The sequence below is a fragment of the Kryptolebias marmoratus genome, linkage group LG4 (assembly GCF_001649575.2).
Source record: "Kryptolebias marmoratus isolate JLee-2015 linkage group LG4, ASM164957v2, whole genome shotgun sequence".
NCBI lineage: Eukaryota > Metazoa > Chordata > Actinopteri > Cyprinodontiformes > Rivulidae > Kryptolebias > Kryptolebias marmoratus.
The window spans coordinates 20,493,204-20,518,885 of NC_051433.1; the positions used below are offsets into that span (position 1 = coordinate 20,493,204).

At 41.3% G+C, this 25,682-nt stretch overlaps 1 protein-coding gene across 4 annotated transcripts in view; it reads right to left on the reverse strand.

Moving 5' to 3' along the window:
• Positions 1–1,341: 1,341 nt before the first annotated feature.
• Positions 1,342–25,682, reverse strand: part of prickle2b (prickle homolog 2b) — a 99,932-nt gene continuing 75,591 nt past the window's right edge. For 3 of the 4 annotated variants that reach the window (XM_017429987.3, XM_025009025.2, XM_017429989.3), the window contains 7 exons: positions 16,771–16,954; positions 10,141–10,254; positions 8,618–8,755; positions 6,358–6,561; positions 5,669–5,855; positions 3,921–4,805; positions 1,342–3,755 (listed from right to left, as the gene is read on the reverse strand). In XM_017429987.3, coding sequence (XP_017285476.1) covers positions 2,821–3,755; positions 3,921–4,805; positions 5,669–5,855; positions 6,358–6,561; positions 8,618–8,755; positions 10,141–10,254; positions 16,771–16,954 — 2,647 coding nt within the window. In that variant the 3' untranslated portion in view covers positions 1,342–2,820. Of the gene's footprint in view, positions 3,756–3,920; positions 4,806–5,668; positions 5,856–6,357; positions 6,562–8,617; positions 8,756–10,140; positions 10,255–16,770; positions 16,955–24,320; positions 24,835–25,682 lie in introns of those variants that run through there. The other variant, XM_017429988.3, reaches the window with a different exon arrangement.

Below are 25,682 nucleotides of genomic sequence, written 5' to 3' on the forward strand. Positions count from 1 at the left end.
AAACAGAGAAAACATTCAGAAGTCCTACATAATGTGGCTCACATGTTAACAGAGCTGCTTTATTTGTATCAAGGTCGACCAAACTAAACATTTCCCCCACACACACACATTCGTGGGTCATCCAGGTGCCTCTGAGGGAAAAAGGAAAAACTGGAACGCACACAACTTGTACAAAGAGATGAAGTGAGGTAAACACATTAATGCGCCAATTATGAGAGCTTTGCTGCCTCTAATCAACAGATTGGCATCCGCACACCTTGCTCCAAATACGGTAGATGAGTCTGCGAGTGGATTATGGAGGCGAGCGGCAGTAATCCCCTCTCACCACATGGACGTCAGAGGCAATCCAATTTACAGTATGACACTGCTTAACACTTAGCAATACAACCTGCTGCACAGTCGGTGCCAGTAGTTAACGCTCAAACACACGGGTCGTCTGTGACAGACAGCAGGTGATCCTGGTGGTGGCTGGCATGGGCTCGCACACCCCGACCACCCCCTGGAACAGGACATGGAGAGTTTGGAAAACCAATGGGATGGTCTCCTGACACATTTAAACACCTTCTATAGCAACAAGATGTTTTTTTTTATATGAACCCCATATCAAAATAATCTCTTCTTTAGCTCACACAAAGAAAAAAATGTTTATCATAAGCATGTTTTTCCCCACATTAAAATTCAAAAAAAGGCATTGTTTGTTGTTTTATATAATTCAGTTCTGGTTTTGCACAAACTGAAAAGCTTTTAGAGGCAGTTTTTGGTGAGGTTAGGAGTAGCCAGTATCTTACCTGCAGCAGACAGCAGTCTGACATTTATTAGTTTGAAGAAACGGGAAAAAAATTCTTATGGAGTCAAATTAATGGCTTATCAGACTGGAGCCTGTTTTTTAAGCGGGTTTCATCCATTTTAAAACAAATTAAAGCACTTTGAATGCCTTGCTGCTGAAATCTGCTATACAAATAATTTTTTACTTTACTTTTACTTTACTTTTTAAACCTCAAAAATCTTCAAGAGATTCAAGCTTTTAATGCAAATTAGGATTTTGGTGACCATGTTGTAGAATTATCTTGTACAATAGATGTCTTTTTGCAGCACGATGACAGATAAAACTCTGTCATCGACTCAGGTTGGTGCCATTGTAATAACTTTACCAGTAACCGATTGTGACTTTGTAAAACTTGTATAGCAGACATTTTCTGCTGTGGCGCAATGCTAACAGGAAATATCTTATCTCACGGGACCTTTTGATTATTAATGAACTAATGAAAATCACCAAGTTAGAGTCATTGTTTGTTTTATTTACCGCATTTGACACGACACAAGTGACTGTCAATCAGTTGATTTTTTTTTTTACACGTTTTTATTTTGCCAGCCAGGTAAGGTTAACATTTACCAATGTGCACTGTGTTCTAACACGGTCAGCCTTCAGTGCAAATAACCACAAAGATCTATGGAAATAATTGTCTAATGCAAAAGTTATACAGTGTAGAAGTTTATAAAATAGCATTTGTACACACTGCTACAAAACATTTGAGCTGTAGCTTGTTTCAGATGATTGAAAATCTTCTGTTAGCGGTTAGCTCGACTCCTCCATGACAATTTCTTCCTCATCCTGGGATCTGCTGCAGGTACAATACTGACTACTATGAGGCGTTAGGAAGTAAAATGCACCTTCTTCAGTAGTGACTAGAGGAGGCAATAACCAAGCACAGCACTAACAGCGTGACAGCGCAAGCATGTTCTGAGCATGTGCAATGTTTAATCCCATTTCAGTGTGACGAGTTAGCTTTTGTAGCAGAAAAGAAATACAGCTGAAACTGATGGAAATGTTATTAACTGGGCTAAAATCCATACCAGATAAATAAAAATGTGTTACTAAATTTCTCTGACTCTTTCTGATGGGAAAAAGAATGTCTTGGTTAACCTCACAGTAAAACAATACTTAACCATCAGCTGCTTTCAATAACAAATGTTCAGACTTTTTGGTAAGCAGTTTCCAACTTGTGGAGGCTGATCCAATAAACCTGGACTTCAGCGGCATTTGTTACCATGACAACGGACCCTTGTGTGTTGGAACACAGCCGCACCCATTAGCGTCCAACAATGCAGAGGAGGATGATTCTAATCAACCGCTGCGACACATCGTCATCCATTTGTCCATTAAACTGACGGAGAAGGGACTGTTTAGCACACTTCATCACCCATGTGTTGTCGCTCTCTAGAGGGAAAAACACCAGCTGCTGATGCCAGAACTCACTGAAACACGCCTTTATTCCAAATGTAGGATCAGGTCAGCCAAAAATAACACATGCATACATTGTTTTTGTTAAGTTCTATTTCTACATTATAGATATTTTATATGCGACTCATTCTAGCCATACAAAATATAAAAATATGTGAGGCCTCATTTACAACCATATTTACATTGACTTCTTTAATTTAAGAGAAATTATTAACTCATTTATCTATGTACATATTAGGAACTTAATTAGTACAGAATACCCTATCTCTAGATCACACTGAATAAAAATGTAAGACGGGATCAAACAGGCCGTGGTGTACACACATTTTGAACGTGGAAATGCAGTCAGGACCTAAAGAGATTGCACATGATGGTAAAACGGTAAATGTTAGCTTTAACACTTAGGAGATATGAAGCACTAAAACGATTAAACATACTAACTCTTTTTGCTGTTTCAGGGCTTACTAACTGCAGTTTACTGCTGACTCTTAACATCATGATAATCAACACTGAAATGTTTCCTTTTGTTCGTAGTGGAGGATGGTAACGTACACACGCTTGTTGAAACTGTCCAGATGTTAAGAGATAATGCAGTTCTTGCTTTTTCTGCGTTTGCGGGTGTGTAACTGCCCGCTGCGGTTTGGTCCTCCATTCCCCGTGTTGTTGAACTTGTGAACCAGCTCTTGGTTGCTGAGGTAGCGCAGCTGGATGGGCCTGGGGATGGGCTCGCCCAGGAAGTAACCTTCATCCTCTGATTCGGACGATGAAGAGCAAGTGGAGCACCAGTCATCGTCGTAATAATCATCCCAGGAGTACTGGCTCAGGCCGGTGCGTCTGGCGGCCCCTGGGTTCTGCAGACACAGGTCTGACGTGGTCCTGGGACACTGCCTGAAGAGCTGGGGCTGGTATCTTCCCCCTCCTCCGACCCCAAACTGCTCCCTGGCGCCTCTTGGTGGTGGAAAACAATCATAATCTTCTCGCACCCGCAGCTGTGGTCTCTCCTGAGGTCTCACCGGTCGCTCGGCCACCAAGTTCAGAGCGTTTTCGGACCGAGACCGGCGGGATCTTCGCTGGCGGTGATGGTGGTGTCGCCGCTTCTGATGAGTCTCTTCTTGAGAATCGGCTCGGATGTTTGCTCCCCTTCCGTCGACGCCGCTCACTCTGCGCTCGCTAATGGGTGGCAGACGGGCAGCATTAGCGCTGCTAACCAGACTAATCCGATCCTCCTCCTGATAGGTGAAGCCAGGGGGTAAATGAGTCACACCAACCCCCATACCAGGAGGTTCACAAAACTGCACATGGTACTGAGAGGACCTGGGGACATTTATCTCCATGTAGGACTGACCTGCATTCAGACTGTGAATAGACTCAGAGCTACGAAACTGCACAGAAGAGGTGAGGGTGTCCATGTTACTTTTCTCTGACACGTTCACTCCAGAGTCTTTGCTCAAATCTGGCATGGAGAAACGAGAAAGGTGCTCCTGAGGTTTTCCTCCTCCATCTGCTGAGTTACCTGAAATGGAAAAAAAAAGAGAAAAGAATTGCATAAAACGTTCACTTTGTGTTTTGTTTGATGTGATGGCGTTGCAATCAGAGGAAATATACAACTTGTTAATTAGGTAACAAGCTAAAAACAAGCTCAATCAAAAGGTCTAACCATGAGTAGAAGCCAACCCACCTGTGGCATTAGACAAAGCCAAGGACTCAATGGAACCTCTCGGGGTCTGCTCCAGCGGGGTCAGCTGTTCAGTGAAGTTAAGTGCATTAATGGGGTTTCTGCTTCTAGCCACTTGGGCGGTTGTTGGAGCCCCTCCATCTCTGTCCCTCTGAAAGCCGTGAAAACTAATAGAGCGCTTGTCTGAGGAGAAGTTATTGTGGTGCTGAGAGAAATGGGAGACCTCGGTGAAGCTCTTTTGGGTCCTCAGTTTGGGGGGGTAGTACTCCTCTGGAGCCGTCGGCTGGAACCACGTCTCATTCAGAGAGTGGCCCTTCATAGCTGAGATGCGAGGGCGCTTTAAACCACCGTTCTCCTTCATCCTGTGTTCCTGCTGTTGACTATTCTGTGCTGAGCAGGGGGCGTTATAGGTACTCCTGACGTTGCACTGGCTCAGCAGCTGGAGGGGAGTAGGATTGGCTATTGGGTCAGAATGGGACTTGTAACCGTAACCATCACCCATGTGCTCCTGATTCTGCCAGGAGGGCGGATCACGAGTCAAACTGGGCGTTTGGCTGGAGAGACTAAGAAGGTCCATTTGTAAAGACAGTGGGTCCACCTCGCCCGAGTACCTCTCAGGCTGCCCCCCACCTGCTCCCTCTCCGCTCTTTGCCGTTTTGGTGCTGCGTCTGGACTCTCTGGTAGAGCGAGCACTTTGGAAGGCCGAGTCAGAAGAGTCCGAGCCGTTGGGCTCCTCTCCCAGACTGCAGGAGCGAGAGCAGAAGATCTGACCCTGTTTGGGCAGGAAAGGCCGGCCCAGCAGAGACCGTTTACAGCGAGCACAGCAGAAGCAGCCCTCTGTGGCGTGCCAGTGCTGTCCATCATACGTCATCTGGCCTTGATCAATACCTGCGGGAGATGTACATACAGCTACAGGTTAATCACAACGTCATACAAATAATCAGATAACAAAAGCATGTACCAGTTTGAAGAAGCAAAGTTTAAATCTAACTGGACTTACAAGCTGAAGACTATTTTTTTTCTCCAAAATGAGGTCACTGAAAGAGCTGTGTACTGATTACAAAGCTGGAACTGCACTGATAGACTGCATTTCAAGAGTGCTTTTAATCAGGGGAAAAATCCTTTTTTGCTTAAATTTTCATCTGGTTAGACAATAGCACCTGATGGTTCTGTACTTGCATTCTGCCAATAAATCTTATCTTTTATTATCGATCAATACATATATATAGACATGTATGTGCTGATATAAACACTCATATTTCTTCTCTTAGTGGGGCAGAAATGGTAATTACTGGTTGTAAGATGTAGATTTCACACTTTGTTTTTTGTTTTTGCTTCCATGGTAAAAACTCTTGATGTAGCAATGTTTTTCCTCAATTTGGCTTAAAGCTGCATGATGAGTCTTGTATATAGTCTTTGTGCTCTGTAAACCGTGGTCTCTCTGGCCATCAGTTTGACTCAAATGCTATACTACAGGGCTGTCCAATCTGGGTCCTGGAGGGCCACTATCCTGCATGTTTTTGTTGTCTCCCAGGTGCTCCAACACACCTGATCCAGTGGTTGACTAACCTCTTCAGCAGGTCTTCAAGTTCTACAGAGGCCTGTTAATCACCTATTCATTCAAATCAGGTATGTGGGAGCAGAGAAACAACTAAAACATGCAGGATAGTGGCACTCCAGGACCAGGATTGGACACCCCTGCTAACCTATGAATATTACTGTTCCATGACAGACAGCGAAGAACAGCGTACCGATGTGCTCCCCACAGGAGTCGCAGTACTCTGCGTAGAGGGACTCAAAGCAGGAGCAGCAGTATGGCCTTCCCTCCTTCATGATGTACCGCTGACCGCCCAGCACCGTCTCACACTCAAAGCAGCAGAAGTGCTTCATGTGCCAGTGACGGCCCTCTGCCTCCGTGCACTCATCCGCAAAGATGATCTAAGAAAGAAAAGAACACAGTTTATCGCAGGTTGGCAGTCTGACTTTTCTCGTCACCGTCCCCTTAAGTGCACCACTTCTCCTCTGTAGATTAGAGCTCATCTTCTTTATCTCAGACTTGTGGAGGAGGCTAATGCAAGTGGGGACCTGGTGAAATCTAGGTGGTGCATTTGCTGTTAATTGCACTACTGTTAAACCATCGGGGTACCTCTTAAGTACCACACTGTCCTCGTTCCCATTTGCACAGTAAGAGGGTAATTTACTGTTAATGTTTAAGAGATCAGGCGATTGGAAGCCGACCCCATTAAAGTGAAAAACCCGTGAGCATCAGCTGACAGCTGTTTGGTGTGTATAAAGGCCTGCATAAGTGCATACACCATGTATGTGTGTGTGTGTGTGTGTGTGTGCAAATGCTTTATAAATAGCTCTACGGACACAGTTACATGTATCTGTAAATATGTACTCATCCGTATGCAGGCATGTTGGGTGTGCATGCGTCTACCTCGTCGCAGGCCGTACAGCGTGGCTTCAGCCTCTCAGCGTGGTGCCGGCCGCAGTAAATCTTCCCGTCCTGGTAGAAGTAGATGAGGTCCACCAGGAGCTCCTTGCACAAGCTGCACACAAAGCAGGCAGGGTGCCAACACACAGCGTGACCCGCTCGGGATGCGAACACAGCGATGTCGCCACCATTTATCTGGCCTCCGCACTGACAAGAAAGAACACAAAGAGAGAGACTGAAAATTTTTCTTTGTTCTTATTTAACCCCAACTTCCTCTCTTTCAATCCTGTTCATACAGACGAAAAAAATAAATTAGACTTTTATAGTTTTAGCACACGTTAAAGGTTTTCAGGGGCCACTGGCAGCAATGAGGTATTCAGCTGTAAGTGTCACAAAAGTCCTTATGCTGATATTTATTGACAAGAAAATGATGAATAAATCAATTTTAAAATGTTGAAAAAAAACTAAAATCTTTTGAGGCACTCTATCAGCTGTGAGGATATTATTAATGCCACATGAGCATTATAATCTTGATTAAATGATGCTGGAACAACAACACTGACCATCACAAGTTCCTGTAACATTTCAACACAATCACAATCAATTTTGTCTGCATGGGAATCCAAAACCTAAAATGATTTTGTTTAATCCATCCATTCAATTTTAATTTTTTTTTTTCTGAGGTTAGGCTGCAGAGGCAGCAGGTCAAGGAAAGAAAATCAGACATCCCTCTCCCCAGCAGCCCTCTACAGCTCCTCCTGGGGAATCACAAAGGGGTTTCCAGGTCAGAAGGGAGTTACTTTATTTAGTCCCCTCAACGAGTTCTGAGTCTGCCCCGGAATCTCTTCCTTGTGGGACATGCCAAGAAAGCTTCAAAAGGATGTGTCTCAAGGAGTGGCCAAAAACACATTTAAGCAGTTTGTATCAGGGCTTTTGTTTGTTCGGTCATGATCCAGATCTCGTGACTGTAGGAGAGAGTTGGGACATCTGACAGACTCTCTCTCTCACTGATAATTAAATTTAATGGCACAGGAAAAAACCTTCTCAACAACAGAGATGATTCCAGAAAGGCTTTGAACATAAGAATAATTAAAAAGACAATTTTCTAACCAATAAAAAAATGCTCATCTGGTACGAGTGGCCCAAAGGTAATCCTGATCCACCCTGTTAATTGATGCATCACTATTTGTGACACAATTCTGCAAGAAAGGTGGACTAAAGTAAGAGGGTCTGGTTGAGTTTATATGTGTAGCCGAGAGGCACACAGAGAGGAGGCTGAGGTGTGATGGGATGACCTCGGAAGAATCAATTGGACAGATATATAGCAAGATAAAACAGAGAGTGAGGCCAGCGTTGGGGTGTAAAAGCAGCAAAGCTGGAAGATAAACCACTAAGTTCTTTGGAGACGGGCCTTTAGCCAAGTTGATTTAGGGAAGCAGGATGGAGGAGATGGATGTAGAGGCACAAACAGGTTATCTCACTGATAGCTAACACCACCAGCTGCTGTAAGGAGACCAAGAAAGGATAAATAATTCAATTAATACACACTTTCGCTCATATTCTGCTACCTCGTGTGCCATATATGAGCTTCTGTGTGTCTCTTCTAAATAGATGACAAGTAAAGTAGAGCTATACACACACTGGGCACTTTGGTTCAACGTGTTCTCCACAGTAACAAATAGCTGGCCGATGCTGAAGTGTGCAGGTTTGTTGTTACAGGAACGCTCCATTACTCTCAGCAGTCCCATAAGGATACTAAAAGAGTACATGCAGGCCATATATTAGGTAGTTCACAGGACACTGGATACTACTGTGAAATAACAGGCCTGTTTTAACTCTGACTCGGCTCTCTGAGGTAAAACGTAGGGCTACGTTTTTATATCAAACAAATAGTGTGATTGCTGGAGTCTGACAGCTGGCGTGGCAGAGAAGAAAGTGAGACTACATGTAGACAAATCATCAAGAACCTCTTAGATTTTGGAGGTGAGACAGAAAAGGTCACAAGACTGTTAAAATGCTCTGCCAAATGTCGAATCGCTGCCCTTCATACGTCAAGATAAAACAGCCATCGTATATCATAAGACCTGAAATGGCAGCGGGAGGTTCAGTGGATCAGTCGCACGAGTCGCAGCTTTCATTCCACCGACCACGTGACACACATTTGACCGTTTCCCATTTAATTCAATCCTGTCACAACATTTAGAAGTGACAGCTTCTTTTAAATTGAAAATAAATAAATTGTTTGGATGTTTCCATCAGTTACCTGTTCACAGATCGCCCCCATCATCGTCACAGGGAAAGGGCGGACGTTGCCGCGGCCGAGGTTTTCCCTTTTCCTTTGGTTACTGAAGAGCTTCAGTTCTCGCTTCTCCTCATCATCCAGGGTATTACAGTAACGTACCTACACACACACACACACACACACACACACACACACACACACACAACACATCTTATGATTCCCACATGTATGCTGCTTAAGGTGTGACACAGATGATAAAGTTCAAATAAAGATGACAGTGTTTATTTTTTACTCAAAACATCATGTTCTTAAAAATCTGGCAAAATTACACCTGATCTGAACTGCTTTAATCTGAATCTTTTAATATTACTTCTAAAAACATATAAGAAACATTTTCAAAACTGAGAACTTGCATAGCAGTGGATCAAACCTTTAAAACAACAACAACAAGCATTTCCTGTCGAGAAGCTTCTTGGACCTGAGCTTTAAGAAGTATTTCGTCTCTAGATTTTTTTTTTTTCTGCTCCAAAATTTAGGTCAAAACTCAGTACTGACCAGTTTAAAAACAGTTCAACCTTTTACTTTGTTACCATTATTTTGTGCTGCTGGTTTCGTGCTTCTTTATTTTCCTTCTAAAATTCCCAAGATCTTTACCTCAGACCTCATTTTCTGACAGGGCACCTCTCTAATTTCAACAAGTCTTTGATAAATTCTTTGCCCGGAGTACCAGAGGCAGCAAAACAGCCCCGCAGGATCATAGAATCGTTCTTACTATAGGCAGGGACCATGTTCCTTTTCGAGTCTTTTAGTCATTGCTCACATAAAAGCACTTATTTTGCTTTTTTTTAAAAGTTGGTTTAGGTTCTGAGGAGTGCTGTGTGATTGCTTCTTTTTCATCCATTCACACACACTCATTCTTATTGAACTCTATATACGTATTTTTTCTGCATACACGTTTTTAAGATAAATTCTGTTTGAACAAAATAAATTTGGTTTCAGAGTATAAAACTTGGGCAAACACCCAGCCTGCTATATTCTTTCAGTCTTTTAGTCTCAGAGCCCTATGTGGTGCCGTGGTTCATTCGTGGTATTGGCTGAAGCCACTGGATTACTCCAAGTCAGACTGAAGCTTCCTTTTGACCACCAAAATTCAGCTACCGTTTCAGATTTGTGAGAAAACACAATTTCCTCTTTGCCTTTGCACTCACAAGGTTTACTATCCACTTCCACAACAGCTTCATGGTGGGAAAACTTATTTAAAAAGAAGATAAACCAGCTAAAGCTGTGTTCTTCTAAAAGAATGCATCTTGTCCTTATGGCAAAACCAGTATGCCAAGATGAATTCAGGGTGATGATTTATTATTGTAACAAATCTTATTAAGTATCTACAAACATCGCTCCATCTTATTCATGCCCATTAGGAAGACATACTCCATTCCTCCTGTCTGTCTCCTTTCTGCTCCCCTCTTATCTCTGCAACGCCCCGAAGCAAGGGAGGAGGTAGATGGATGGAGGTGGGGGAGGGTGTCTGTCTGGACTCTCACCTCATTGTCGTGGGGCGGGAGCTGATGGAGCAGCTGTTTGATGCGGTACTTCTCTCCTGGGCTGTTCACGTAGGGCACCTTGTCCTCGGGCAGGGAGCTGTAGTACTGATGAACCTGAGGGAGACGGCGAGATGATGAGAATGATGAAGAACCGAACCTCAACACATTAGCAGCGTGTGCACAGACTAACAAACCCAATAAACATGTGGTCTATAAAGTGAATTACTTTTATTGGCAGTTAAAGCTCTTGATTATTCTAAAGTCACCATTTAGTTAATATGTAAATTGTCACATAAGAATGTGCGGCATTGCATTTGCAATTTTTTTTCTAAAAAATAAAAAAAAATAAAAAAATAAAAAGTTTTCAATTACAAAGAAAATTCACTCTTCAAAATATAAAAATATAAATTGTGATTTTATAATTGTTAGACTCGCTTAAACTAAAAAAAAAAAGGTACAACTGTGTAAAACTACTGTTTAAAGTTCTACAACTGGGTGCCACTAACACACACACACACACACACACAGACACACTTAAATTTACTTTGATTTACGGCCCACCAGTGGAGACTTAATACAACCTCACTTCTCCATCTCTCCACATTGACATGGGAATGTATCACTGACCTGTCAAATGTGCACACACACACACACACACACACACACACACACACCTACACACACACACACAGCAGTGAATAACCTACTTGAATATAAACGTGCATGTGCTCCTAAATGTGTGCTGCAGCAAATTAATGTTAATCTGGACATTTTAAATTCCTTAAGCACTCTTTACATTCCAAAGGAGGACAATGAGTGTCATCTCCATGTTATTTATTACAGTTTTTTTTTTATTACTCTGTAACTGTGGGGCCGGGGTTTAAGAAAGGTCAGTGGAGGGGGAGGAGCAACCCTTTAAAGCCACTTGGTTTTGAAAAAGAAGATTTGAGGACAGAGGTCAAAACGAGAGGAGGAGAGATACTGAATGAAAATGGCAAAAAAAAAAAAAAAAACAGAAAAAGACTAAGAGAGCAAGAAAATATTTATTTAGGTGAAAGACAAACGCAGCAGAGCAGAGCACATGTTGGTGTCCTTTGTAGAAACGCTCTCTGTGATCGATACTTGCTGACTAGCTGGTGTCTGTGTTGATGACCTGCTGCCCCGTTGAATGGATTTACTGAGTAGAAGCCATCAGCTCTGTCCTTCCCAATAACGCCAAGTCCGTCAAGCAAAAACTGATTAACCTGAATACTCCAGATGTGCACCAGTGAGTAAAGGCCCAAATTAAGATTCCATCGCCTTTGAAAACATCTTCGGGTCAAACCGTCTTCAAGCAGAGGCATCAAAATAAAGACACAGCTGCAAGTCCATAAAGTAGTCTCACAGACGCATGTTTGCAGTTGGGGACAAATTTACAACTTCTTGTTGGAGGTGTAATCCAAATCCCTCTGCACTGCTGGTGTTGACGAGGGACTCTGTGTCCAGCACAACAAACTTGGGACAAATGTTGGGGTGGAGGTGCATAGGGGGGGTGACATCTCAGGATAGCTTATGAAAAACTGACAGGACTCTAGCTCTGAGAAATCACAAAGTAAATACAAACTGAGCTAATAATAAATTACAAAACAAACCAATAACAGGGTTAGAATCTGGAGGTGGAAGGCTCACTGCCCCGAGGACAAGATTTAAATAGAGTTACACACACGGGGACATGTAATAAACAAAAGATTGTGATAATAACTGTAATCGAAAACAGACAAAAAAAAGAGGCAAGGAATTTTGAACTGAACTGAAGGGGGTGTTTTTAAAAAGCTAATGGTGGGACTCCGAGGCGGGTGACAAGAGAGATTGCTTCTCACAGCTGGTTTCCGTTGCTGCTAAAAACCAAACAAAACTAGACACCAGCGCTGACATTCCTGTGACAAGCCTCTCTGTAGTGGTTAGTGAACATGGATACGATACAAGTCAGGGAACACTGGTCGCCACGGAAAAACAGGGTGAGTTTATGGCAAAAAAAAAGATACTTTAATAGTGTCAGAGTCCAAATCAATCATGCTTGAATGAGCCTTGGCCACATGAAGGCAAAGGTTTTAAGTTGAAACAGAACAAACACCACCAGCAGCAATAAAACTAATGACTATACTCTTAACAGAATTTACTTTCAGATAAATCCCGATCGAGAACTTTTTTACCAGATATCAATTTAAATCGTTTAAAAGTAGACTTTATTTGTTCAAACTGAGGCCGTTCAAAGAGCTATTTACAAATTTCCTTTTCACAAAGCCCCTCTTAAAAAGAGCCAAACCATCCCTTCAAGTGTCTTAATCCAATACATGCATTTCCAAGCAGAACAAAAGAAAACCCTAAAAAGTTGTTTAAATCGATGCCAAATTAACATAGCTGAGCAACAACTGGGAAAGCAAAGAACTTCAAATGTCAACAGTTGTAACTTTAGGTAAAATATCTTGTCGATGGTAGCAAATATGTATATGTCAGATATGTAGTGAGAGGGTGAGGGTTACTAAGACTGAAACATTAAAAAAAAATCCATTGTTTCAACCAAAATCATTACCTGGACATCCAGAAGGATGAATTAAGTTACCCTCACAGGATTTCGTTCAGAAACTTCTCCGTCTCTTGAAGCTCCGTGCCTTGTTTGCTGCACTGATGGAGCCCTAAGCAGCGCTGGCTGAGAGAACTCATTGTATTCAGCCGAGTGTTTAAACTTTAGGTGTCCAAAGTCTGAACACTTGGCTGGTTGTAGTGAAAGAGGCTCTGTCCTTTCTGCCCCCCCTCAGTGAAATGCAGTCGTTATAAGTGACTGTTTTTAAAAAACACATTTTCACCCATTAAACATGTTAGCACAGTCTGCCACGTCTCTATAGGGCAGCTGTGTTATCGAACAGCAACAAGGATTCCTTGAAGGAATGCACATTGCTGGTTACCTTTCATGCCAGAGTTTCAGACTAAGCTCACCTTACGTTGAGACATTACAGAGCTACGGTCGTTTTAGTCAAACCTTGAAAATAAAGTGACGTGTACACGTTGTGAATGACTCTACACTAATACCACATCATAAATTTATAAAAAATTCTCTATTTGAACTCCAGTTTGATACTTTGGATCATACTGGAACATATTGTTTCTATCTTTTCTTATGAATTTGATGTTTTCACTGCATTTCTTCTTCTTTGTATTGAACTTCAGTGTGGACGTCCTCAGTTCATCTAAAGCCATTTTTTAATCCATCAGCACTGGAACTGTACAACATTAACAAAACATTACTGAAAACGTGCACAAGTAAAGATGCACAGCTGTACAACTGAATGAATTCCTATAATCTTTTAACTTTACATTGGCCTGAAGGTAGAAGACGTCTGATATGTTTTGATGACCAATGGCAATCTTTAGAAATCAAGACAGCAAATGAGCACATTTGTTTGTCAGTTTTGGGGTTATAAATATGACAGTTTATTTATCATATTTTTCATAGATTTAGAAAAAAAATAAAGCTTTACTATTTTTTCTGGTAGATAAGACACTGCTCCTTCATACTCTGGTCAACTTTCTTCAGGATCTGCTAGTGTTGTGCTCAGAGAAAGCTCCCCTACCATAAAGAAGGCACCCTGGTCTCAGGAAGTGCTGTTTTCTGACACAAGAGTGTAATGTCACAAGTAACACTGCGGTGCCTACAGATGTGTTTGCCAGTTTACTGTCCTAACATGCTCAGCCATGGCTGATACCAATTATTTATACAAATGGCAACAAGCAGTCTAATTAATCTGCTGTTTTCAGTTGTGCTATATAAATAAGTTTGATTTGATTTAGTCATCTGATTGATAAACTGGTCTAACTCTACTTGTAGACATGCAAAAAAGGCACAAACATGCAGCCATAAATGGGCCATAAGTCACCAAACAGAGTCACATTGATGGGAACGCAATAAACTTTGAGGACATTGGCTCATATAACTTAAGTGTTAAAACAGAAAAAAATGACTCGAGGGCAGCCCCAGATCTAACAGACAGGATCTTAACAATCTGTCCAACAGGGACCATAAATGTCTGTAAGAAATGTTTTTGAAATGCACCCAGAAGCTGTTCAAATCACGAACATCAGCTCAGAGTGATGTGAAAAGAGAAAAGCCACAAGTTCTCAAGCTGAGTCAGACAGCTGTAATCATGTCAGCATCTGGCAGTTTTATTGTCCCCCACCTTTTACAGGAATGGTTCTAGTTGTGTTTAGGTCTATTTAGGAACAGGTCAAACTGCCTTTGGTTCTTTTTCAGGTGGCTCTGCGCTGCTTGAACCGAACTGATCCCGATCAGAGCCACAGCTCCGGCCCCTGCATCCAGTTCACATTCTTTAAACTCAATTTCTGTTCACATAAATATCCCACATGTAAGTCATTGGAAGAGGCAGACCTCGTGTTCGACTGAAAATTAAAATCAGATCCTTGTAACTGCTGAGCACAGTCTGCATATTAAACTCGAGCTCTTGCTACATGAAAAAAGCCACTGGCAGGCCACTGCTGAGTAACATTCTTGGCCTTGATGAACTGTAACTGGGCAACATCCAAGAATTTTATTTAAAAGGACAAAAAAAAAACCCCAGAGAAGTAGAGTCCTTCTTCACACAACAGCACAAAAAAGCTGTTCAATGCAAAACTTTACTGAAAGAAAGATACCTATAAACATGGTTTCGAAGATAGTAAAAGCCATTCATAATCTCTCACCTATCTCTAACTGAATGCTATACAGCTGCATAAGAATCTCTCATTACATGCCACTGCTGGCTGAATAGCAGACTAATAAAGAGCTCTGGCTCCCAGTGTGGAAATCTAAAACCCACCATTTAGATCCTAAGCTTCAGCTTTTTGTTTAAATCTGCTCCTATGAAAAAAAAAAAGCTGCACAACAAGTTTCTAAAGCTTCACAGCCTTAAAATGTCAAGCTGGGACAAAAGTACACTGCTCCTGCTTGGGACCAATTGGTGTACAGCTGGATTTTATAAACCTAATTAGATCAATGTAGAATTCTAATGATATAAAATATATATATTTCAGGTTTCTTTGTTTGCAGGGACAGTGAAAATAATAAAAGAAACTAAATCCTCTTGGGTTGTTTCAGGGTGTTAGTTCAGATTTTTTGAATTGGGTTTTTGTGGAACAGTTATGTACAATTAGTATCCTACCTGTTATAGATAAGTGTCCGAATGACCACTGTAGAAAAAACTTACTTTAACTCTGATAGGATTAACCAGGGAAATGCTAGTCAGAGGATTGGAATGCGGCTGCCTTAAAACAACTCCAGTCTCAATAATGTCACAGTGATTCGTGCAAACACCATTTTATAAACCTTGAAATTTCCATCAGTTTTGTCTTACATTGTTATTTACATAGGATTCTATGGTTTAATGTGAGCACAAATAACAACAAGCTGTCTGTAGCACTTCTGACAGAAACATCTTAATCTTTATGATGACAGAACTGTGTAATAAAAAACGACTGCAATGAAAAAGTTTATAAAAGAGCATTCACGTGAACCTCAACAAAATGTTTGTAACTGGGACTGTTTTAAGACAGCACAAGTCCACTTTGGTTTTAGCTCTGCACATAATAGCCGTTAGCTCGTCAATCCAGTCAGAATTAAGATTCATTTTGCTTGACTGAGGTAATTCAAAGCGTTATCTACAACAGACGAGATAACCAGCCCATTTCTGATTGTTGTCTCATTATTTGTGAGATCCTATTGCCACTAAACAAAAACTGCATTGAGCTCGGGGTTACACAGTAAGTGTCGCCCTGGAGAGGAACGATTTAAAAAAAAAAAGCTGCTCTCAGACCTCAGAGGGGAATACATGGATCTTTGCCAACAACGTATTGACTCAGCTCAACAACGATATGAAACCAGCTTCCATAAACTCCTCTATTGTCCAGTTAAACTGGGAACCCTCCCACATGTGAACACCTACAGCTCAGTGGAGTATTGTGAGAGAGGATTTTCTTCATCGGGCATGAGGCCATTTAATGCGTTAGGCGGGATTGACCCAGTGTTTGTGAGGGCCAGGAAACCTACTGTAAACATGTTTGCAGGCAGAATGAAGCGGAGATTAATTTGACTGCTGCAGCCAAGTAATCCCTGTTATCCATTAGCCTGCAGAAGGCGCAGTCAGCACAACGGGCGAGCTATTACAAGGGGTCTAAGTGAACAATTACACCACAGACAAAGAGCATGTAGAAAATTAACTGTAAAACTAGGAATTTTTATTAGCTTTTTCCACAATGTGCTGAAAATGGGCTAAAGTTTACAAGTAAATTTTATTTTGGGAATAAAAATACTGGGATCAAAATCCAGGAGGCATAATGCTCATTTTATTATCGGACGGCAAATATGTGTATGCAAATATTTAAATCGAACATTTAATCCACACAATGCAACAGTTTGTAAAAGAATGAAAAGACTGTGCCGCAAAAACCAACGTGTGAATAAAAAGAAAAAAGCTGAGAGTCAACATTGCAACTAAACTGTTTAAGAAAACTGAATCGTGCAGAAGTTTGACACCGATCCTAGCGTGTGCCAGAGTTAAAGCCAGCTGGTTCATATTAGCATAAGAGGTACTTTGCAAATACCTGTTCGGGTTTTAGTCCCGGTGGTACCCAGGCGTACTCCTCCAAGGCGCAGCCCGAGTCATCGTCTGACGTCGAGTTCCTCTGGAAGTCGTACATCAGCTTGGTGACCGTCTTCTCCATTTCCACAGGCATGGCTGTCACTGCATGCTCTTCACGGCGACACTTACAGTGCACACAGATCTTCCTGCCACACACAAAGAACGCACGTCAAGCTAACCTCGTGCACATCGTGGGCCCATATTAAGAAGCCATTATAAGAAAGGAGGAGAGGGGCAACTCCGGAAAATAAATAATATGGAACTAAATAAATAATGTTGATTATAAGATTTCTGGTTAGATAAATTCCTTGCATGTTAAATTTTTTAAAACCATCCCAAACTATTAGCATGTAAACAAGTATATTCAAAAAATAGTACACATGAATTGTATTTCAGGAGAAGAAATTTTACTGCATTAACATTGGAGTTCCTCCAAGTAACCACAAAAAACAGAAATAACCAAAATCAAATGACCTAAACTGGTCAAAGCTTCTTGATGTGGTTTTCACTGTAACACAGATGCAATCTTAAAGTTATAAAACATGAAGACAGAATCACATGTCTGAATACAGTGCAACCAGTGAGAGTGAGAGCAAATATTAATAGACAAAGACTGTGCCTACTGATGGCAAGAAACAATAGCATATGAATTACCAGGACAGTGCTCCATCATCATTATCTACCAGCCTCAAAAAGCTATTAATACTGTATGTTCTAATACACCTCAGTCCAAACTTATTTACTCCAGGACAAAAAGCTATTCACTGTTATATCAAATAATGCAACTGTTGCTTGGTAAACAAGACTTCCAGCAAATGAATAGTTTGTGAATACAGTCCCTAACATACCAGACTTCTAAAACAATCAGTAAAAAAGCTAAACTTCTAAATCAAACAGGAAACAAAAGAGCAAGGTTTAAAATGCCCCCTCTCCTGCTATAAGTTCACAATGCATAATAACACAGATGTTGTTCGGTTGAGAAAATGACAACATACTAAATAAATTGGTGTCATACAAAAGTTGATGTTCAGTTTTTGTTAATAAAGCATTTTATCACACCAGCATTACATTACCGAACAAGAGTTTTTTATTTGCCTAAAAAAACAGTATACAACAGGGACCCGTCTGGCCAGTCATTTGCCTGACTCCTCGGTAGACTCATTCCTCTTTCATTTCTCTGTTCTGTATGGCTGATTTCACAGCTGATAAGGTACTACCTCTTCATAACTCTGACAGAACATCATTTCAAAAATAACCAGACAATCCCTTTAATACAAATGGGAACAGGAAACGAACAAGAATACCTCAATAAAAAGAGAAAGGATTACCCAACATGTTGTTCTCATCCGAGGAGCTTTCTCAATTCAGCTCCTCGGATGAGAAGCGAAACGTCTTCAGCTACAGAATAGAAGTCCAGTTGTTTTTGTTTTTTAACTTTTTTTGAATTTACCATGGCCTGGATGACTGAGAATCTACACCAGCATGTTGTATAAACTAGTGGTGTTGTTCAGATTTGTGTTAGGTTTTTAACAACTTTTTCATTTCAGAGCGAAACATTCAATATAAATAAAGTGTTTTATTGCTCTTGAGGAACCATTCCAAAACTGAGGACCTATAAATGCAAAAAAAAAAAAAAAGGCTGTCCAAAATGATGTTTTGTACATCACTGGTTTACAGATCTCATTAACAGCTTCCCTTACTGTAGTTTGTAAAATCATTTCACTAACTATAACTTAAATGCAGCAATTTACACTTAAAAAAAATCAAATCACTGCTTCATAAATGATCCCTTTTCTATCTTTTGTAGTTATGCCATTTCAGTGACATTTGATCTAAAAATCTTAGAGAGCGTGTAATGAAATCACGATTGGACTGCTTGCCAAATACTTACACAGTAGGAAAAGTGTGACAGAGTGATAGCATGCAAATACACCTGGGCAGCCTTTACATCTAAAACATGATGTGACAAGACAGAAGCAATTAAGATTAGTTGGGATAGTTCTGGATAGTTTCCTACTTTGAGAAAATAATGCCCACAGATTGAACTGACTGTTTGTTTCCACAGAACCAATTTAAAAAGGTTGAAATCTGTCTTAGTTGCTCATTAATCTAATAAGTGCAGCCAGGCATAAATACGGAAGATTATACTGTATATTAAATCTGGATATTTTCCAAGCCTTTTTCCAACTTTTTACTCCGCAGTGTATTTGGGTACCTCTGGATCTGTTGAGCTCTTTGCTAAAAGTGTAAGACTGCAAAGCAAAGAGTGCATAAGCACTGACATCAACACCCAAGAGTGACTCATTAGAAAATTATAGGGTTCTTAAGACACACCCAAAACCTAAAGATGTAGGTTAAAAACCTGACTGTATGGCTTAAAATAAAACTCCACCAGTTATATCCTCTGATGCAAACAGAAGAGACACTGCATGCATACAGATTAATGTGTCCTTGACAGTTGTGGACCCTGAAAGTGGAAAATAGGTGGCCAAAAGGTCACACTCCACTAACCTGTTACCCCCTCAGGCGGCTAAACCAGGAAGACGATCTCATTAGGTTCCCAGATGGATGCCTGTCTGTCTCAGAGCGGAAGGAGCTTAAGGACACCTGGGACACTGTTTGACAGACATCTTTAAAGGCTCGGGGTCTGTTACAGTGTACTCACACACATGGATGCAAAGTAGATGGGAAAAAAATTTTGTATATTTTATAAGCCTTTTTCTGCTTTTTACCTTGGTCTGTTGAGCTCAGCTAAAAGTGTAAGACTGCAAAACCAAGATTTCAGTCCCAAAGAATAGCTGTTGCTGCTGCTTCTTCTTGTATAAACTATATGTGTATACTGCGTACTGATGTAAGGTACTCAAGACGGCAAACAATAAAAAGCTCGCCAAGTCTCTTCTTGTCTTTTTGTCAAAAAATAACTTATTGCCCAAGGGTTGAGCTTTAGTTAAAGCATGTAGGTTTAGATGATAAAGCGCCGAAGGATTTCTATGCTAAAACAAGCAATTGTGGTTGGAGGAGAAAACCATCCAACTGACATGCCACAACACATCATAAAAAGAGTAATCCTTGAGAGTAAAACATACTAATACCACTCAAGTGGGACAAATTCTCCATAAACCACTTAAGATTCTTGTCCACCTGCCACAGCTCTAACTGATTCTGTCAGCTCCATCTCCCTGCAGAACGACCAACCTCTGCTCCTTTTGCTGTCATCGTGGAAGGGCAAGTTGTAGGCAACACAAACTGACTCCATAAATATTAACAAAAAGGAGACACCACATGCGCAGACATTACTGCTATGAATACTGATGGCAGACAGAGCAGGGACGTAGTGCTGGCACATTAAGTCATCAAAGAACTGTCAAGCCAGCCTAGAGATGAGAGAGATGAGTGTAGAAAATTCCACTCCCTGGAGAATCACGGTGACATAGCCAGGGGCAAGACCACTGGGCAAATTACACCCCAGAACCTTCCCCATTGTTAATAATTTAAAGCATATTTGTTGGCTGGTACACTCAGTTATCTATGCTAATAAACACCGGCTGGAGAAATTTTAGTCATTTAACCCAGAATTTGTGGGTAATAAAAGGAGCTGCTTACCACGAGTCTCTACATACACACCCTAGGTCTCTTCATACCTGACTTAGGGTCTCTTTGTACCAGCCTTTAGGTCTCTTCATACCAAACATCATAAATTTTCAAGTTACAAATTGGCTTACAATTAGGGCTATGATCACTGGGTAAGGGAACAGATCTGTTTGTGTGGCTCTAATGTCAACAATGGCACGTGTGCATTTACAAATAAGTATATTTTTATTAATATTTCTCTTCATTATTCATCAAAATATAGAAGATACGCAATGATCAGTACATGGATACAAAGTGGCAATGCTTGGGTATAAAAAAAGGCGAAGAAATTGAAGGACCTGGAGCCTGGCGATTTACAAATACCCAGGCAGACCACAACCCATCAAAAACCTCCTTGTTCAATGCTTCGCCTGAATGCAACACAGAAAGTCTTGTGAATATTTCTCTGACCGTTGTGGATTCCAGATGTAGGATAATAACCTCCTTCAGTGATTCACCTTGCAAACATCCTAATTCTTCTTTGTTGCTTCTTGCGGAGATGCTGCATACCTGGAGGGCCTGTCGCTCCTTCCTTCCCCTTGAATTACAAGCTGCTTTATGGACCTGCCTGGGATTTCCCCTCTACTGAAACATAATCCCTCAGCTTCCTCGTGTATGCTGCGTGATTTTCAATTAGATCGCAGTTAGTGGATCTGGTAATACAAGTGAAGTACATCACTGAAGCCTCATAAATGACAGTGGGGTACAGAGAAGAAAGTAGGGAAGCGCGTTTCCTTTTTTTAAATGTCGACTGGCCCTTTTCACCCCAGGGGAGCTGTAAGTGCAGACATACCATTGGTCAGTTTATAAGTGTGGGGTTTGCCTAAACACTGGAGAGGGGGTATGTATAAGAATGGCAGTCACTGTAACCATGATGTCAGTGGACAATGATTCACTCTTTCCAGTTAATCATCATCATCCTGCTCTCCAACATTAGCCCGGTCATCCAGGTACTGGGTGGTTTTAATACAAAACCAGGGTCCAACAGGGCTCTTGGACAAATGCAGAGTTGCTTCAGTCGTAGGTAAAGATCTTCGGGCCAAACTAACAGCAAAAAACATAAATAAAAGTTGTTTTTTTACCTGAACAAATGTGTTTCAAAATGAGAAATATACACTTATAAAATTCTTCTTTTTTTTAGGAAGCAAAATGTGTGTGAAGATTCTAACCTTAATATAAAAAAATGGGTTAGTATTCTTCCCCAGACTTTAAAGGACTAAATAACCTGACGTGAGCTTATCCTGGAGCTACTTTTAGAAGCATAGCTTTGGAGGGACCTGAAGAAGAATTCTCATTCTTGAGCAGCTTCAAAAACCACTGAAGCTTTTCCATGGCATCACTCGAGAGGGCCAGATTAAAATCCCATCTACACAAGGCAGCGCCACACAAAAACAGAGGTTGGACGACAAGAAAGGAGCCCAGAGAGGAGAAACCAGCTGGGTGCAGGAGGCAGCCAAGCCAAGTCTTTTTCTTCTTCTTCTTCTTTCACCATGTTTGTTGTCTTTGGAAGAAGGGAAGGGAGTGGACAGACGCAGTTCTCTTTTAACTGCTTTTTATTTAGTGGACACAACATTTCTGATAAGTGTCCCCGCAATAAATAGCAATGCTTTTCGCAAATTAACAAAGCAAAGCCTTATGAGCAGCGGCACGCCACAAGATGATAAATGTTGATTTGGGAGCCATTAGGAGTTAATCAAAGTTCAACAAGACTGAGGTGTTTCTGACAAGAATCAGGCTTCACAAAGATATTTTCCCCTCTCAGGAGCCAATTAGCATGAACCTGATGCAAAGTGTTGCAGGGAGCAGAGATTAGACCTGCATCCACCTGTCAAAACAGATTACAGATTACAGACAGCTAAAGGGCAGCCTGCTTTCCAGATTGTCTCCAGGTCAGACTCTAAACGATGGCAAATTAAAGCTGTTTGTGTAGATCAGCTATAATCTAAAAACTATTCAAATGACAATGACAGCTTCTAAAAACCACCAACTCATTTCCCCACGCAGCGACTTCGGTTTTACTCTGCAGCCTGTAAAAATAGCTGCATAATGTTGTTCATGGCCAGAGTCAGAGTTTTCCCAATTCTTCCAGCTGCATTATATATAATTAGGACACCGTTTCAGAGGTTTGACAAACACCAGAAAATAAAAGTCAGGATATTTTAGTCCCCAAACATTGTACTTTGACTGGCTCTGGGTTTATTTGTATTGTCACCACTTCATATGAACTCATACTTTCATGGGTGCAAAAAGAAGTCACCTGCAATGAGTTTCTTCATCCTCACCTTGCCTCCGCTTCGGCCCCACCACTGATGACTTGATCTACTGGAGTATTAGTTTTAATACCTTCTGCAGTTTAAGAGTAGGCAAAGCACAACCACCCCTAAATCAAAATCCATGTATGTACAAAGTGAAATTGGGGGGGGGGGGCTGCAAATGAACAACAGACAGACACAAAACCAAATTCCAGTGCTGACCCAACTGTATCCCTATAAAGGACGAATTGCTGTCCTCGATCACAAACGTCTCCCCTTTCAAAAGAAGAAAAGTACTCCACCAACCAATTTTATCAACCGCACTGATGTCCAAAACAGAATCAGGCCTGTTTTTAAAGCAGCGCCGCCTGAGGGCCCGGAGATCACAGCCCTCCAATATTGACTTCCAGCCTGGTCCTTTGAGCTCAGAGATTTCCCCTAGATTCTTGAAAGCTTTTGATGATAGTACAATCTGGAGATAACGAGATATTCAAAGTCCTCCCAATTTTTTATTTTATTTTTTAGGATCATTATTCTGAAATTGATGCACTATTTGCAGACACGGACTGGTGAACCTCTGCCCATCTTTACTTCAGAGAGACTCAGCCTCGCTAAAATGCTCTTTTATTACCCAGTCCTCTCACTGACCTGTTGCCAGTTAACCTAATTTGTTGCGAAATGCTCCTCCAGCTGTTTCTTATTAATACCTCTTACTTCTACAGCTTTTTGTTGCCCCTGTCCAATCTCTGAGATGTGTTGCTGCCATAAAACTACCCTATTCTCCCCCAATTAATTACTGTAAACATTTGGTATATTTACTCTGTTCCATTGTGAATACAATGTGGGTTTATGAGATTTGCAAATCCTTGCATTCTGTTTTTATTTACATTTTACATCACATCCATTTTTTTTTTCCAGAATTGGGGTTGTATGTTTCTCAATTAACCAACTGCTGGAATAACATGACCAGGCAACATAAATATCCAATGTAAGCTTGGTGCCACTACAAACAGCATAATGTTAGGAAAAAAAGCATCATTGCTCTGTAATAGGTTAATAAAGCAAACCATTTCTTTAGCTTTGATAGCCAAATGTGATCAAAGGTTTGGTTCAGAGGTTCAGAAACAAGGCTTTAGTCTATAATTTGTGTTCTCAGGCCAGCTGCCAGAGACAAATCTACATTATTCATTATTTACCCGTCAGCCCATTCAAGTGCTAATAAAGTGACCCTCTTCAATGCTAAAATGTATGTAATAAGTAACTATACAAATGGGGTCTTTAACATCCTCCCCAGAACTACTGCAGATCCAGTGCAGCCTGGCGTAAAACCCAGGGAAGCATCAATAGAAAGAAAACAAAAATATAGCAAACTTATCAGTTCAATCCATTTGGCACAGACACACACACGCGAGCCTGACCGCTGCCCTGCAGGAGGAGGAGGGGGCACAAACCAGTGAGAACACGTCCACAGAGAGAAAGCTACGACCTAAGGGGACCGAAATACATCGATGTGAACAAGTGTCAACTCAGGGGCAAAGCAGAAGACTAGGAGAAGGAATTACCCCAGCAAATGGCTCGTTTAAAAAGGCTTTTAAAAGCAACACAAGTGAGAGAAATGCGCTATTATTACCTCGTTACAAGCTGGGAAGGAACGAAGCCATGGTCCCGACCTGGCTGGACGAGTTGCTGCGGGTGTTAAAAGACGCGCTCCTCATTGCACAATTTGGCCCCACAGCTCCAAGCTCTAAGCTCCGCTGACTGTCAGCGTTACGAAGGCGACCTGCACCTCTCTGCTACATTTGTCCCGTTCGCTTAGAGACAAAAAAAAGGCCCCGGAGTCAACTTCTACTCCCCCTCTGCTCTCCGCAAAAACGGCCAGGAGTTCTGCAAAAGCGCAACTTAAAGTGCGCTACATGAACTCATCCCTCCGTCCGTGCAGTGAATCCGAGGACAAAGCCAGGGCTCAGATATTCCAGGACAAATATCTTCAGTTCCACCTAAAAAAAAACAAAAACAAAACAAACAAACAAACAAACAAAACCACTGAAAACTCCGCAGCAGAGCGAAGACCCGAGACGACTTTCATTGAGGAGCTCTCCTCGCTGCTGAACAAGCCTCTGAACAGCAGGAGCAGCGTTTGAATCCAAAGACTTCATATAGCATCAAGCTAGCAGGAGCTCCCGAACCATTTCCGGCTACATTTTCAAAATAAAAGTACGTCTGAATTTAATTCCTCCCTTACCAAATTGTTTTCCAAATTGAACTACATGAACCATCCATGCATGTTATTCAATGACAGATAGATAGATAGATAGATAGATAGATAGATAGATAGAGTTAATAACTGGTCTTGACATGAGGTTTCAATATCTTTTTTAAATCAGGCTTTTGTTTTGAACCAGTAATGACACCCAGAGCTCTTTGGACGTCATCATTACATCACATGCCAACAGTATATGTGGATTTCAAATTTTTTTTGTTTGTTTTAAGCATAGAATTCCATATACAAGGACAAATGTTTTTCCTTTCAGCTGCTTCCTTCTGCAGGCGTTGCCACAACAAGCGAATTCTCATGAAAGATTTGGCAATTCTTTTACACCGGATGCCCAACCTGGAGCAACCTGGGCTCGAACCTGCAGCCTTAGGATGACAAGACTGCAACACTGGTCATCGAGCCACCACAACCTCATTTAAAAGACAACCACACAATGTTAAAATAAATAAATAAATAAATAAAACAGGGATTTTCCATGTTTTGGTTATTACATACATAATATATTATCACATGACAAATAGCAAATTTTCTTATTTGGGTAAACATGTTTATTCATTGCCTCGCAGACAGGAAAATTCAACAACAAAACATTCACCCCTTTAGTAAATGTAACTTTTGCTTGAAGGCAAGGCTGCTTCACTTCCTGTCTTATTATGTGAGCTTTCTAGCTTGCCTCACACCAGCTCCTCTGATGTCCTGTTGTGATGTCAGCAAGTC